At 41.5% G+C, this 16,553-nt stretch overlaps 1 protein-coding gene and 1 pseudogene across 20 annotated transcripts; both read right to left on the bottom strand.

The window, feature by feature from the left end:
* Positions 1-10: 10 nt before the first annotated feature.
* On the bottom strand, positions 11-4,857 carry LOC120641856 (annotated as a pseudogene).
* Positions 4,858-5,296: 439 nt separating this feature from the next.
* On the bottom strand, positions 5,297-14,732 carry LOC120641852 (putative disease resistance protein RGA4). 20 transcript variants are annotated; one of them, XM_039918148.1, is made up of 11 exons: positions 14,442-14,732; positions 14,147-14,317; positions 9,273-14,039; positions 8,993-9,130; positions 8,223-8,291; positions 7,922-8,049; positions 7,078-7,184; positions 6,827-6,963; positions 6,185-6,256; positions 5,819-6,100; positions 5,301-5,704 (listed from the first exon to the last, which is right to left on the bottom strand). In XM_039918148.1, exon 3 carries the CDS (start codon positions 13,972-13,974, stop codon positions 9,283-9,285), a length of 4,692 nt encoding a protein of 1,563 aa, XP_039774082.1. In that variant the 5' UTR covers positions 13,975-14,039; positions 14,147-14,317; positions 14,442-14,732; the 3' UTR covers positions 5,301-5,704; positions 5,819-6,100; positions 6,185-6,256; positions 6,827-6,963; positions 7,078-7,184; positions 7,922-8,049; positions 8,223-8,291; positions 8,993-9,130; positions 9,273-9,282. The 20 variants fall into 20 exon arrangements, with proteins under 20 accessions (XP_039774076.1, XP_039774087.1, XP_039774088.1 ...); XM_039918149.1 differs by having other exon boundaries at positions 6,827-6,959; XM_039918142.1 differs by having other exon boundaries at positions 5,297-5,704; positions 6,827-7,619.
* Positions 14,733-16,553: the final 1,821 nt, after the last annotated feature.

Raw genomic sequence — 16,553 nt, 5'->3', positions numbered from 1 at the left:
TCACAGTATCTTTATGTTTAGTGCCACTTCATATAAAACAGTTTATCCGTAAGTTGTGCAATAAAGGCAGCAGAGACGTTACATTTACACCACTGTTCTCCCCTCAGAAGACGCGGGAGTCACTCCATGTACACTACAGTCCTGAGTGCCTATCTAATAGTCAAAATCATGTAGCTGATACAAGCCGTTTTCTTGAAAATGAACTTGGATCTTCAGCGTGCTGCGATCACAAAATAAGGTCGTTATGGACATGGCATTCTGCTAGTGAAATCAGTGACTGAACCATGTCACTCATGATCCATGAAGATATTTTCTCTTCATTCTGCTGGGAGAAGGTCCGCAAATGAAAAATCATGAAATGGTGGACCTGCAACACATGTTGAGTTCAGGGGTTAACTTTCCAGACAATCATACCAACTACCAATGAATAAGAAAAAAAAGGCATAGCATGAAAATATTTGAACCAAGACATAGCAAGATTGTTTATAATGCATTGTTCTTCGCTTTAGTTTCACCCCTTTAGTTTTTCCCTTAGTTAGAATGCATAATTTTCATCTCATTATACTTAAATCGCAAGCATAGCTCTCGGAATAAAACCAAAGGACGGTCATTCTATATTTTTAACTATTGAAGGGTTGCCGAATTTTTTTACCTTTTTGCTCCGCTAAAAGGTAAAAGGGAACATGAGCTACCATCTTTGTTCCTCCTTCGCACCAGTCAACAATACCAGGACCATTTCCTTGGGCAGTGGACGGTCCCAGTACAGATAAACAGATGGCTGGTTCATTCATGAGCCCTAAATAGTCACAGGCACGTTGCCAGACTCTCCTATCTGATGTTCGGGAACGACTGTTTGAGAAGTAATATAATGATGGATGATGTAAACACCATCTAAAACTTCTCATTTATCTAGAAGATGCACCCATCGAATCAAATCCTGGTTCCTGGCTTAATCCCAAACGACTTGACAAGATATAAAAGAAGTCAATCATATGTCATGCCATGCAAGTCTAGAAAATAAAGACATGTAGACTGGAGCCTCACCTGGTTGCCAGGTTTTCATACAATAACAATTCCAAACTTTCAAGTAGTTCACGAGCTACATCTTTGCGATTTACACCTCCAGCTCCATGCTCACCAATGGCCCAGCATAAGTGCAATGCTAATTCTGTCTGCATAGATCAGTCCATAAGAAAATTCAGATGCAGTTATTTGAGCAAGTGATTATCTAGCAATTTCAATGGCCTCATGGTGTAAGAACTCGAAAGATATACTTGCCTTTGCAGGATTATCATGAGCTTCACCAAGTTTGTCAGTAATAGGTTTCTGCAGAATGATCCAAAGTTATCATGCGAAATTGTCAACAAAACTCTTATATAAAGGAACTTTTTAAAGGCCTCCTTATTGCTGCTAAGTTCTACATAACATGGGCTTTATTTGGTTCAGATCTTCGAAGTTCTGACTTGTATGTATAGTAAGAAATAAAGAACACCACACTCATTACCTTCAGTACTGCAATGATGTCAGGAGACCGCTGGAAGGCAGTCAATATGAAATCCGACAGTCTTTTCCTAACCTACAAGAATGTAATATCAGGGAACCTAGAATATGGGAACTTGGAACTTATAGAAAACATGTTAGGCAAATAACCAAGTGCAATGCCAGACAAGCCATATGAACATACCATCATTGTGGATTATAGGTGAAGGTGGGTATTGGCAGTTTGTACTTCTTTCATTTTGATCATCCAACATATTCCAACATAAAATAGATGGACTTAACATACCGCTGCTCCATCAGTTAGTCAAAGGATCATTTAGGCCTTTCAGAATTAGTAAGTTTTGCGAAAACAACAGCTGCAATAGTTCAACAATATGCTGAATCCTTCAATTTTGGCTTGCGATGTTGTTTATAAATTGCTTATAAATTGATTTCCTACAGAATTAATCTATTATATCCATCATGCAAACAGAGATATTGGAAAGGTAATATATCCTTGGTTGCGAACTGGACCCAGCTTATATATCTAACTATAGTTACAAAACATCTGTATAACACATAAGAGACAAGGAAAATTCGGAATAAATTTAAGTTGTTTACCTTGAATGAGAAAACCTTGTCTGGGAACATTGCAGCATATCTTGACATAACTACTGGAATAAGAGCCCACAACAGTGCTGAACAACCAAACATGGATTTTTCACATCAACATTATGTTGGTAATTTAGCATGTATATTAATATTAATCATAATGAAAATAAGGTAGGCAGCATACAATCGTTAACGTCCCGCAATGCAATTGCAAAATACAAAGAAAGAAAGCGAGGTGCCATTTCCAGCGACTGTTTTAATCTGTCCGATTGTGGGCTGTTAACTGCTGCTTGTAATGTTGAAGATATTGTAGGGGATATCCAATGTTTTGCCTGAAGGAAACAGTAGAAAAAGATACCACTAGTACTAAGAATTCAGGGGGAATATGGAAACACTGAACATACTCTATTGTATAGGAGAAACTACTTACGGCAATACCATCATTCTCATCTTTCAGAAGGTCTAGGAACATTGGGTCAGCGAGGTCTAGAGGACTACTATCATCAGAACCTGAATTACCCCTAGAATCTTCTATTGCAGAACCAGTGTATGCCTCATCCATCAGTGCAAGAAGCATCTGCACCATAGAAAAGAAAAATGGCTTAGCCAATTTGAAGTAGGTAATTCATTCATAGCTTCGTGAATACATTCTGAAGATAACCTCAGGAGCTGCACTCTTCTGGATTGTAGCTATACCACTAGCAATAAGAGTTCCAGAACTTCTTTACACCTTCTCCAATGCCACCACCAACACTGGATGTCCAAGTAGTGAGAGAGGAGCAAAGGAGTTGAAATCAACCGTTATTACAGTACAAAACCAACAATGCATAAAAACACTCAGAAAAAAAGATAGATATCTGAACGAAACCATCAATTTTCGTAGTCTCCAATTAAGATCAATGAGAGCAGCTTGATATTGTGCGCAACATAATAAACTTAAAGATAACAAACAGTTCTTTGTTAAAAGTGATCTATAAGTGTGACAACTGGTCTAGTTCATGTTCATAAATAACAAGTGAACCAAGACCAGCAGGGACTAGGTCATGTAAGCACGCTATATACATTCCATAAATCCCTCACATTATACGGATCCGCTCCAGATAAAAGCAGGAACAAAAATTTAGTTATGCCGTCATGCATCTAACTCATAAGCTAATTAGCTGCTAAAATTATGTGGATTAAAATAAATTCAAGGAAGTCCAGAAAGCATGTAATCAACAGGCTTACTTGGCAGATCCGTAAGGGACAGGAAGAGCGGAAGAAAAGACCCTGCTGACATCATTAATGGAAGCACTTCCAAAAACTTCTTTTCTAGTCTAGAATGTTAGCGAGAAATTAGGTAGTTTGACAGGATTTCAATGAAATAGTTATGCTAACAGTGTCAGGAAACATGTGCATAAAACTGTCAGAAGTTCCCAGCAATAAAAAGGACATACCTCTCACCATTTGATGCAATTAGCTTCAACAGCAACGGATAAGTGTATAAACAACAGGACACAAGCATTGTCATGTGCTACATGCTTGGATCAATTTGGAAAAATATAAAGAGAAGAGATAGATTATGGATATGCTTAAAAACAAGCAAGGAAGCTTAATTGATACATTGATATATTTGAAAGCAATGCTTTGCAGCAACATGGACTACAGGAGCCTAGATCTACATGCATTGTTTACTATTTTTGAGTAAGTAATCGTTTCACGTTTATGCACCTGTGGAATTAAGGTGGGAAAAGAACTAAGGATCTTTGTCTTGTTTGCTACAAGGAATTCAAGGGTGCGCTCTGCAACAATAGGATCCGCGAACTCCCTATTTACAAGAAAGAAAATTGGAGTGATTTAAGAAGCTTTTGAAAGCAATACATAATGGTATATAAACCAAGAGAGAAACGTAGAAAACAATATACCTACTCAAGCAAGAGCGGAAAAAGATTTTCAAACTACCATCAGCATCATGCAAGACTGCCTCCCCAAAGTCCAGGAAGAATTGTAGAATAGTCTGTGTAGGAAAAATACACGTCTCTAATAAACTCTTTCTAGAAGTATAACTGACCTCTTTATTACAAAATAAGGAAACATATAAAAGTAATCTGAATCCAACAACTGTGCAGATAAAAATAAATTCTTAACACTAGATTAACTCTCTCTCCAAAAGACTAGATATACGCACGTTACTGAGAATTTTTTTGGATAAAATTGTAAGGGAGAAGTGCATTCCTACGCATGAGGATCCTAGTTCCAGACATCCGAGCCTTCATCCATCAAAATGTTGAATAAGATGTTTGCAGAGTAAGACCGAGAAAAGTCGGCTTACAAGAAGCAGCACACCGGTGGAGGCCACGGCCTGCGTCGGAGCGGCGGCGCATCGCTGAAACAGCTTGCTCATCACCGGGAACGCCCGTGCCACCATCTCGTCCCTCGCCTCCTTCGCTTCCCGGCACATCTCGCACACCCTCCTCACCTTCACGCGGGGAAAGAAAAATGGCGCAAGAAGCAGCAAACTAAAAATTCGTATGTGCATCCAAGAAACCGAACATGGGGAGAAGGGCTCCAAGGGAGATGCAGTTACGGATTGGAGGAGGTTGGGGTCGGAGGCAGGATCAGCGGCGGCAGAGGAATTCCGTGAGGCCGCGGCGAGCGAACGGAGGTGGAAATCGTAGCTGCCGTCGCCGCCGCCGAGCTCCGGTGAAGCCATGGCCGTCGCCGTTTACGCCCTTTTTCTTTCTTTCTTTTTTTTGAGATCACCGCCGTGTTTTTTTTTTTTTTTGAGAATTATCACCACCGTGTTAGACTTGACGGAAGGCCCTGTACTGGCCCGGAGTGGATGGCCTATTAGGTGCGTGCGGCCCATGTATACCTTTATTTGATTTCTTTTGTTTTTTCTTCACTATGTATTTCCTTTTTTTGTTATCATGTCAAGACCTTTTTCACCTTCATATGCACCTAAAAATTTTATACAAATTGACAAATGCTTTGAAAGTATAATATTTCAAAACTTTAAACACCGCACTCAACCTCATTATCGAATAGGTGAGCAAAAAATTGTCAAAACTAATCCAGCAGTTTTCAAAGATCCAACATGTGTGATTTGCTTAGATGATATATTTTACCTGATGATTATTTTGTAATGGACGGTGAGAAACAAACATGGTCCGAACAGTTTGAGAGTACTAGACTTTTGTAGGTTGTTGCCTTTATTTAGCCAAAGTTAGAATACTGGTCCATGAACCAGAACGATTGCCATTTGCCAAAATACACTCGGAATCATATCAGTGCACAACCAATGAACTTCACAGTTTACTGACAAATATCCCAGTTAATAACATTAGTGGTCTGAAGGAAAATTCAAATGATGAGATTCATCTCAAACGGCAGTAGATCCATAGACGCCCTTCCGTGGCTCTACAGCATGCTCGAAGTTTTTGAGGATGGCTACAACTACATTAGTGTCCTCTCCGAGTTTCCCTGACGAATCAACTTAGCTTCGCCCTGCCATCCTTGGAATGACAAGGCCCTGACAGATGCAAGAAGCCTTGCTCAACTTCAAGCCAAGTGATGTCCAGAAGTGATCTTCTGAAGATGATTGTAATCTTGGCAGGACTTCGAGACATAATTTCTGCAAGAAAGATCACAGAGGAAAAAGATTGATCAGCATTTCTCCAGGGAAAAAAGGGCATTTATAATGTTTACAGGCATCACAAAAGGACCTGAGCAAAAGTGTAACACTCACCTCATATGCAAGCAAGGATGAGTGCTTACAAGTGTGAGCAGCTTCCAATACATATAGCTACACTGTTCATCTAGACGAGTGCAATGTGAAGGAGCACTTGGTTCACAGCTGCTGAAGATGGCAATTGCTGGAGCTGCCAATCATAGAACCCGTTTGAACATCTGAAGTTGATTCAGCTAGAGGCGTAGTTCCATGTTGATTACTGAAGCACCACAGATCTTCATGAATCCACCAAATCTTTGTGCCAACACTGCTGCGCCAACCTTGGTCTGAAAGTGGAAACTAGAGGAACATTAGGACACTTTTCATGTTAGCTGACAATATTATTCATAACTGAATTTCAAAAGATTGACTGTAGGCTCTTACTGTTGTCACTAGCAACAGTTAGACAAGCATGCACTTGTGCAATTGAGTAGCATACGGTTCATGGCTGCACTCCTGTGACATTGAAAGCTTGACAAGTAAAAACATAATTCATAATAAAAATAAAGAAAAACTATGTTATCTAACTATCTGTAATGCTATCTTATAAAATCTTCATATTTATTTTTTCCACCAATGTTTACTGGATTGAAGAAAGAAAAGAACAAACTTGAGAAGGAAATTCCATTGCACTATCAACAAATGAAACAGAGAAAAGGAAACAGGTTTTCTTATAGCTTAATAATGAAAATTTAAATTAATACTTGTGCACTGGAAAGTTCGTGTCAGTTCAAAAATATTACTTATTGGAAACCAAATTAACATAGCAACTGTTCATTATGTGCAAACTGAAATCAGGTTCAAGACCAGAGGTACAGTCAAGTTTTTGGCTTGTATGCTAGTGGTGTGCGCATGTGACATATCTGCATCTCCTTTATAACCTAAAAAGTCATGTTAAAAGGTAGCATTATTTTATTTCACTAAGATAAGGAGATTTACTAAGGAAAAAAATTACACACAGGTACAAAATACTGAGATGCAAGCTATTATCATGGATTGTTAAGAGCATCTCAGTAACGTACTGACCAGCAGTGTAGTTGACTGATAATCATTTGAGATGGCCTGACAAGAAAACATTAACAATTGGATTGTGTCTCAAAAATTTGAACTGATCTAACATGATTTGATAATATCAAATACTGCACAATCCCATCAGTACCTTCCTAACCAACAAAAAAATATCAATAAAAGATATAAGTTGTCAGCATCTTATCATAGTAAAAGATTTACAGAAATTTACCAAAAAGGGAGGAATTAAATTTATTCAAGGGAGATACCAGATTTGTTTTTTCATACGAGGCTGAAATTCTAGAAGACACACACCAGTCCCACAAGCTGAACTTTGAGGTGGTTTCAGGTTACTACAGATAATGAATGTACAGGACTGTTGGCAAGAGGCCAAAACATTAACGTCTGTCAACAGCAGTCTTGGAAATACTACGCAATATGTAGTTCAAGACTTCGGTTTTTTGATAATGGAAGATTTATTGATTTTAAAATTTCAAGACTACGTACTTGAACAGACAAAGGTGCATGTCCTAACAACACTCATTTTTGCCGTGGCAGAAGAAGAATATTGCCTTAACTACCACAACTTTTGCCTACATATGCCACATGGCCACATTGGGGGTTCAAAGAATATGCTCTACAAAACTGCCAAAAATAATATCTTATGGGGCAATCAAGCACTTACAGTTCTTTCACAAGCTACCATATTTGCACAGTGTGACTTTCTGATCTTTAGTTGGTTGTTCAGATGTGACTTTCTGATCTTTAGTTGGATGATCAGAACTAGAAAATTGCACTTCTAGTTAGCAATCTACCAAGACACAGTGCAAATGTATCCTTGTTATTTTTGCTATAGATTTATATAAGTATGAAACAATGATTTTTTTTTGAAACGGCAGGAAGAATATTTGACCTTTTTATGAAAGAAACTTCAGCATATTTGAGTCAATGCTCTTAAGATTATACTTTCAGAATAAAAACATTCTATACTACATTGTTTCTAAAGCCTCAAACATGGGCGCTCAACAATATTAATTATGAATGTCAAAAATAATTCCAACATCATTATTTTGTTTTTGGAATATGAAAAACTAGCAAATACAGTATACTTACCTTGGGCAAAGGAATTTCTTAAAGCAGGAAGACACACTCAACTCCCTAGTGTGCACAGTGTGTTTTCAGAAAAGTGCAGCAAGGATTAGGAGGATGTACAGCTCAAAGACTTGATGTTTTCTTGCATACTGCAGATTAAAATATGCTGATTCCATGTCAAAGGAGCACTTGTGGAACGTGGTATATGAAAAACTGACTTAATATTCATGTGATTAGGAAAAGGCAAGAACACCTGTGGAATGTGGTATATGTAAAAGTGACTTAATATTTATGTGATTAGGGAAACGCAAATAGAAATTACCTTGCACTAGTATAGTCTGATCTCAGAGTTGTTCCATTATATTAGATAGTATGCTTCAATGGAGATGATCTACAAAAAGAAGTGGTAATATGGAAAGTATTTCAGGTTAGCTCCTGTCTCTATGTAATCAAAATAGGAATGATGCAGATACTGAGAATACATGCTGAGGTTCATCAAATTCCAACAGTTATGCTAACTTGCAATACATCGACGTAGATGGTAATTTACCATTCTGGAAAAACAAATCAGCCCCGCGTTGAGAAAATGAAACTAGGATATCAGAGTTCAAAACCAATAAATATTCTCAGAGTTGAAAACATAAGGATGCGATATTTTCTGAAGAAACACCTCAGAAAACAAAAAAGCAAGCAGATGAACAAGGTTCTACAATCTGAGAAGTACTATTATTGTAAACTGGCAAAACCAATGTTTATGCGGAACCAATAACTAAATTCAGATTGAATATACGGTGGATGCATCTTATTTCTGTAGCAGTAGACCAAGACAACTTTAAAGTAGGGAGCAGCAAGCTGTATGGCGTTCTAAAACAGCCAAACTCACATATCAGTATTATGTGAGTGAGAAAACTCTCTGTTAATAGTTTTCACCAACTCTAATACAAAAAGTTCGCACTACCGCATAGTTATAAGCAAAAAGGCATCCAAATAATTAGCAGAAACAATAGGCGGTGGATTAATAAAAAATATAGATCAAATTTGTAAATATTTTGTGGGAGTCTAGGACGAGTTTGCAAATAGCAGGATACTAACCATTTTTATGTACCTAACCATTTGTATGTAGAGGGTGTTAGACACATCCTGAGATGTTCATGCTTCCCAACTGAGAAGCGTGTATAGACACAGTGAGAATCTAGAGGTTAGAAGAATGTACCAATTCGACCAATAGCCCTGCACAGTAGATGGGAACAAGTGGGTTATTCAGAAGGAAACCATAACTGTAATCAGATAAACAGAAGGTGAATAACTGATGCTTAAAGGGTTAGGGAAAGCAAGGGAAATTGGTGGGTAGGAAGTTCCACCACCTTGTTACCTTGGGTTAGTCAGGCTCTGACTATTGGGATGGTTCCTATCAACAACTTGCGGCAATGGCTTCTTAGCTCCTCGCTGTTTTCATCACTGACATCCAATTCTCGCAGTGAACTTGGAAGCTCGCCCACCTTTGGCAGCGACCGGATGGCTGAGCATTTTTTGATCACTAGTTTCAGCAGTGAACTTGGGAGGCATTCCTTGGGCAGACACCGGATGGCTGGACAGTATTTGATCTCCAACTCTTGCAGTGAACTTGGGAGGCCATCCTTGGGTAGCGACCAGATGGCTGCACAAAGGCAGATGTCTAATCTCTTGAGGTTGGGAAGTCTGTGCAGCCCTGCGTTGAGGCACTGCAGCTTGTCGCAGTTCCAAAATCTGATCCTCTCGAGGGAGGTGAGGAGCTTAAGTGCCTCCTCTTGCTCCTTTGTGAAGCGCTCCACCTCATCGTCCCCCCAAAATTTCAATTCGGTGAGCGAGGAAGAGAGCAAGGCCCAGATGGGCGCAGCAAGGAGACCCGCGACGTCATCCGTCCGAAGCTCCTTCAGTTTGGAGGAAGAGGATGGGAGCCCTTGTTCATGCTGCTGTGAGGGCTCGGAACCAGCGAAGAAATTGGGCGTATCGAGGACGGCCAATGTGGTGAGACGACCTTGGGTGAGGAGAGGCCGCAGTCCCTCGCCTCTTAAATCCCCACATCTCAAAATGTATAAATGTGTGAGAGAGGTGAGGTTTGAGAGAGGCAGCAGCGTCGCCGTGCCCACGGCGTCCCAAAGATAGAGGACTTCCAGGGAGTCTGGGAAGGGGAAACAAGAGGACGAAGACGAATAGGAGCAGAGGAACCTGGGGCAATTCTGTATGTGCAACGATCGGAGGGAGCGCAGACCTTGGAGGCCCACACCTCCAGTTCGTCCTGGGTCTTTGTCGCCGTCGAGTAAGCCTAGGCAGAGGACCAAATTTTGGCACTCCCAGATCTGCATCTCTTGTAGTTGTAATTGGGGAGGCAACAGTAGTAGCCCTTCCGACGGTGCTGCTGCTGCTATTTCCTCCTCTCCTCTTACGTCCTGCAGGTGCTGCTCCAGCGATCCAACTTGTGCCGCCTCCACTTCGTTAACTGAAATTGACGGCAGTCTTGGCAGTGCTTCCGTCCTCTTATGCAGGTCCGCAACGCCTAACCCTGTTAACTGCTCGCACTTCCACATTGTCAAGCTGCGGAGCTTTGGAAAGTAAGAGAACAGGTGTGTCAGTCGCTGCCAGCTGCCACCATATTGCTCAATCGTGATGGATTCAACTGGAAATTGATACCCGATTTGACCATCACCTTCAGAGAAACAAAAGGCATCACTTGAATCTATTATTGTCAGGTACTTTAGAGATTGTAGCTTTTCGAGATGAACCAGTGAGAGAGAAGGGCATCTCGTCACCCGCAATGCTTCGAGATTGGATAGGTTACAAAAGGCTGGCACCCTCCGAAAGACACTATTTAGTGCATCCGCCCCCGTAATATCCAAGATATATCCGGTACTAAAAAATTGATCAAAATGCAGTGTCTCACTACCTGAGCCAACTTGTGCCATCTTAGCTCTCCGCATAGAGCGTGACCATGGAACGCAAGGGAATGATGATAGTTTTGGACAATCTGTAACTTCAAGCTCTTCTAGTTGAGGAAACCAAGTTATGGTAGACTCATCCTCTTGTTCATATCCAGCATGATGTGAGAAAGGTAACTCCATGAGTTCTGGGCAATCCTTAATGATAAGCACTTCCAGGTGAGCAAACAATTGACAGGGGGCATGTACAACCCATTTTTTCAACCTTGGTAGCTTAACAAGTTCCAGTCTTCTCAATTTTTGAAACTTTTTGTCACAGAAATTATTTGAAATTTCTTCATGAGGCCCATTAACAAGGCACAACTCTCCAATAGGTGGAAATGAACTCCAAGCTACACCATCTAGACGAAGAGATTCCAAATTTTTTATAGAGAGGTCCTGACCAAGCCATGAAGGGCAAGTAGTACCACCATGCCCTTTAATGGATAGCTTCAGAAGATTGCTATTTGGCTTAAGGTTTTCAAGAACCTGATCATCTTGTGCCGAGTCCTTGGTAGATCGATCGGTATCCCAACACAATTTTAACTCATGTAAACGGCTTTTTTGCGTCAGCTTTGCTTCAGCCGCTTCTTCCTTTACCTTAACCTTTTCAAGATTATCAATGAGCAAAGACCCGCAAAGCTCTTCCAAATCTCCTATCTGCCTCAATTCAAAACCTGGCGTTTCTTTTTTGACCACAAATCTTCTCAACTCTTGCAACCATTTTAACTTCCCCACCTCAAAAATGCTAGAGTGCATTTCATAATTTTGAACAAGCAAATGACGCAACTTTATGAGATTGGTTATATCTCTTGGCAAAACATTTTTAATGTTGCAGCTTTGTAGATCTAGGACCTTTAGATGATAAAGTATCGGAATATTGCTGGGCACTTCAATTTTAGAAAAATAATAATTACTCCCAATCCGAAGATAGCGAAGATGAATGGGCTTCAAAAAGTTGGGCAACAAATCTTCCATGTTGTAGGATGCTCCAGATAGAAAAAGAACACGAATGAATTTTGCTTCCTGGAACAAATTGGCAAAAGTCTTCACGAAACTACCGTGGTGTTCTCCGAATAACATCAGTGTGTGTAGGTTCTCAACCTTCAATCTTTTGTCTAATTTCTTAAGATCTCTCGTACAGGAATCAAAAGTTTGCTTGTCCTTGACACTTGTGTCATCTATATTGATAGACAAGTGGCGTACAGATGGGGGAACTCGTATGGAGCCCACATTATAGCTGTATATACTTAGGCATTCACGTGACGAGACCTTTAGTGCTAATTCATGCAGCAGATCATGTAGAACGTAATAAGTCTTTCCATATTTTTCTTCATTTTTTAGAAATCCATGATCAACTAGTTCTTCCAAATGGCTCAGTCCTATATCTTCAATCCTTTTATTATTTTCACCACATAAATGCAAAACATCCAGTCCTATCCACAGGTGAATCAGCTCTTCTCTTCCAAATCTGTAGTCTTGGGGAAACAAAGCACAGCAGGAAAAACACGGCTGCAGATAAAAAGGTAGATAGTCATAGCTAAGCTTTAGTGCAGGCATAATGTCATTCTTGTCCTTTTGTTCCTTCCATTCTTGACTTTCCAGAACTCTGTTCCAATGATTAAAATCAAGATGTTTCCTCAATAATGTGCATACAGTTTTTGCTGCAAGAGGTGAACCCTTTAGTTTCTCCATTATCTTATCTCCAGTTTCAACTAGCTCAGGGTGGTCCATTCTAGATTGCTCATCATCAAAGACAAATGCTAGGAATAGCTCCTTAAAGTCTTCATAGGCTAAGCCTCCCAGTTCTATTGAGTAGTTAGTTTTTTTAACTGTTCCTGCAACTGATGGAAGTCGAGTGGTGACTAGGATTGTGTTACCCTTTTTTTGGGAACTTTTGAGCGGGAGCAATAGCCTTTTCCATTCATCCGTATTGCTACATTCCCACATATCATCTAGCACAAGCAAAAACCTTTTAGTTTTTAATCTTTGCTCAATCAGCTCTGCCGCAGTGCCTCCGTTTTCCTTGTCAACTTTAGGGATCTGTTTTTCGATCCCTTCTATTAGCTTGTCCACATTGAATTTGAGAGAGACACATATCCAAACCTTGACGTCAAAATGTCCTAGCAATTCTTGGCTGTGATAAATATGCTGTGCGAGAGCTGTTTTTCCCATACCCCCTGGGCCAACAATTGGAAGGACAGTGAGGTCCTCACCACTATATTTACCCTGGGTGATATCATGTATGATGCTCTTAATGACTGGATCCCGTCCATACAGTTTTGGCTCTATACTTTTAGAGGTTGTGGCAAGACGACTTTGGGTACGGTCCAGCTGGACAGTGTTCTGGTTAGGACGTAATGTTCCAAGAACCTGGCAGATACTTTGACGCATATGTTGTAGCTTTTCTAAAATATCCTCAATTCTCTTAGATACTTCCACCCTATTAAACTCCAACTTTGTTATTTCTTTAGCATGCTCGTTGGAGCCACCATCACTATTCTCATCATCATCACTATGAACCGGTGGCAGAGACGAGCAAGGGAGGCATTTACCGACAGCACGGATGGTGTTGCTTGGGCCTGAAGCGAGCTTACTCATGCATCCGTTGACCTGCCCTTCATCAGCCAGTTGATTATTGTGTGCCGGCGAGGAGAGCGAGCCGTGTGCCGCCCTACGCCTACGCCAGCTGGCACCAGGAGTGGCGGCGGCAGTCGAGCAGCATGCGGGCGGCCAGATCAGTTTGCCAACAGCCTTGGCAGTGTGGGTAGTGGTGAAGACGAGGTTGTGGGCGCAGCCTTTTGGGTGCTTGTCGACGGCGTCCAAGGTGCCATCAAGTTCATCCTGGATGCGGAAGTAATCCAGTTCATCCAGCACGTCCTCGGCGTCGTACGCGAGGTCGTGCAGGTTCCGCAGCAGCTCATCCAGCGCCCAGTTGTGTATCTCCATGCCGAGCTTTTCCTCAAGCACGGCATTCACGCACAGCAGCTCCACCTTGAGGGCCCTGACGTTGGGGCCCAGATCCTTGCTGGCCGCCCACGCCTCCAGCACGGGGTCCATGACGGGGGACAGCGCCTTGAGCACCACTGACAACGCTGCACCGATCAAGGCGGACGCCATCCTCAGGAGCGGCGATGTGTGTGCTCGTGGCACGTACCGCCGCAAGATCTTGGAGCTCGCTGTGCCTGCGTGCAGAGAGAGATGCCACTGTAACCATCAACATTCAGCAAATGAGCTGCTGACGCTGTCGCCAGAGGAGCAAATAAAACCACTGACAAGATTACTAGCTTACCCGAGAAAAACGAGCAGAATTCGATCGCCGAAATTGATAATCGATGCTGCCTCCGGTGCCTGCTATGCTGCTACTACCCGAAAGAAGCCATGTTGCCAGCTAGCCCGCCCAACGCGTCTGGCAACACGGACACGAGAACGGCAGGGGCAATAACCAAAAAGCTGGAAATTCCTGGATACAGGGACAGGGAATAATCATCAGCAGGTGTCGCTAGGCACCATACAGGCACCGACGTCGCCGGAGGTGGAAAAGAAAGGATGATCCTTTGCTAGCTAGCTGTTGCAAGTGTGCTCACCTAAGCCCAAGGGAAACCAGCAGAAGTTCGTTCGATTGATGGCGAAGTTGCTACGTGGACACAATCGCCGCGGCCGCCGACGCCGCCTACCGAGCAATCGATACACTGAGCAAGAGACGTCTGCCCCGTCGCCGGGATCTCGAGATCCGGTGAATTTTCCCGAGGCGAGGGTGTCGGAGGCTCGGAGCTGAGCAAGCCGAGGAGGTGCTGAATGTTTGTGCCCCAATCAATCAATCAATGAATAATTGAATACAGTACGTGAGACATGGTGGACTCGGAGTCAATGCGTCCGTCCACCGCGTGCAGTACGAAAATTAAAAGAAATCCGCGTCCACCGCCGGGCCCGTCACCATGTGCTGTCTGGTCTGCACTCGCGACCAGGCTTTACAGCGACATGCGGGCCGCCGGTCGGTGATGATTGAGCCATTCAGGACTTGTTTAGTCGGTGAAATGAAAATTTTTGAGTACCCCATTGAATGTTTGATCAAATATTGAAAGAGATTTTCGAACACTAATTAAAAAATTAATTTCAGAACTTGTTTGGAAACCGCGAGACGAATCTTTTGATAACCAAACGGTGGCGATAGTCATGGCGGGGTGAATATTTCGACCCTGTTTGTTTTTAGAGACTTTTTTAGTCTCTGTCACATTAAAAGAAATCTTACTATTTTAGAGTATCAAATAAAATCTGTTTATAAATTATTTTGATAGCTGAGTGCTAATTCGCGAGACGAATCTAATAAGTCTAATTACTCCATAATTTACTACAGTGATACTACAGTAACCATCCGCTAATTATAGATTAATATATCTCAATAAATTCGTCTCGCAGTTTAGTACCAAAGTTCTGCAGTTATTTTTAAAATTAATTTTTATTTAATACTTCTAAATACTATTTTTTTATATGACATCAACTAAAATTTAACCCTACAACCAAACAACCCCGATCCTCTCGCCGGATGCAACGCGCTACAGCTACAGGGACGAGAACGCGTGGTACACGAGGGAGGAGTCCGGACTGGAGTGTCCTCGACTCCTCGTGCTCTGATCCATTTCACACTAGCTTGCTTGTTGCTGCTGCGTTGCGGTTGTTGGCTTGCTGCAACCTGCGAGCGTAGGCTCATTAGATCATGTTATGTCAAAGAAAATTTTAGTATTTAAAAATATTAAATAAAGTTTAATTACAAAATTAATTACAAAATTCTAAAGCTAAACTGTGAGACGAATCTAATGAAGTATACTAATTCATAATTTGTCGATGGTTACTGTAACATCACTGTAGTAAATCATAGATTAATTACGCTCATTAGATTCGTCTCGCAAATTAGCACCTATCTGTCAGAAAAGTTTTATAAACAGATTTTATTTGATACTCTAAATAGTAAAATTTCTTTTAATATGACAGGAGCTAAAAAAAAGTCATGGGAACCGAATCCTCTCCTTGCAGGGTAAAAAAAAGTTTTAATTTGATACTCTAAATAGTAAAAAAAGTTGTTAAAAACTTAAATCAATTATTTAAGCATCTTAGTGATTTTAAATGAAAAAACTTAAAACTGTAAAGTTATAGATCCTGTTGAGAGCAACAATTTTTATTTAAAAATTATCTTCATCCGAGTTCATAAAAAATATTTTTTTTTTCTAAAATTAAAACTTGTCACGCCGGCAGAGTAGCGTGACAAGATTGTATTGTTACGCTGGTGGCAGTGGCATGACAAGTTTGACACGTATATGTCGGTGTTAACACTAATTGAAGCATCTAGGCATAGATTGGTGGGTTACAAATTCACTGACTTGAGTAAAACAAACAGTGTTCGTGGTACATGAGAGAGAGAGGAGTAGGGAGAGCGCAGATCGGATGCCAAAGAGCCGGCCTCGAGGTTGTTGGCCATGGCAGAGTTGTGGATGTGTCGGAGTGGTTCAAGGTTGAGGACAATGACGGCGTGGCGCATGGGCGGTGGCGGCGCAGTGCGGCGGCGGCGGCGTTGTTGTGATGCAGTGGCGGAGACTTCTCATCGCCTAGATCGGATCGCGGCTAGGATTTTCGATGGGGTTTTCTGGGCGTCGGTGAACTTCGTATCGCGAGCCCCAGGCCCCCACCTCTTATTTACGGCG

Source organism: Panicum virgatum, chromosome 7K, assembly GCF_016808335.1.
Source record: "Panicum virgatum strain AP13 chromosome 7K, P.virgatum_v5, whole genome shotgun sequence".
Lineage (NCBI taxonomy): Eukaryota > Viridiplantae > Streptophyta > Magnoliopsida > Poales > Poaceae > Panicum > Panicum virgatum.
The sequence above is the reverse complement of the archived record's forward strand: the minus strand, read 5'-3'. Positions and strand labels throughout refer to the sequence as shown.

Excerpts from the sequence above, each read along its gene's own strand:
- LOC120641852 (XM_039918150.1), bottom strand. The coding sequence starts at position 13,974 with ATGGCGTCCGCCTTGATCGGTGCAGCGTTGTCAGTGGTGCTCAAGGCG.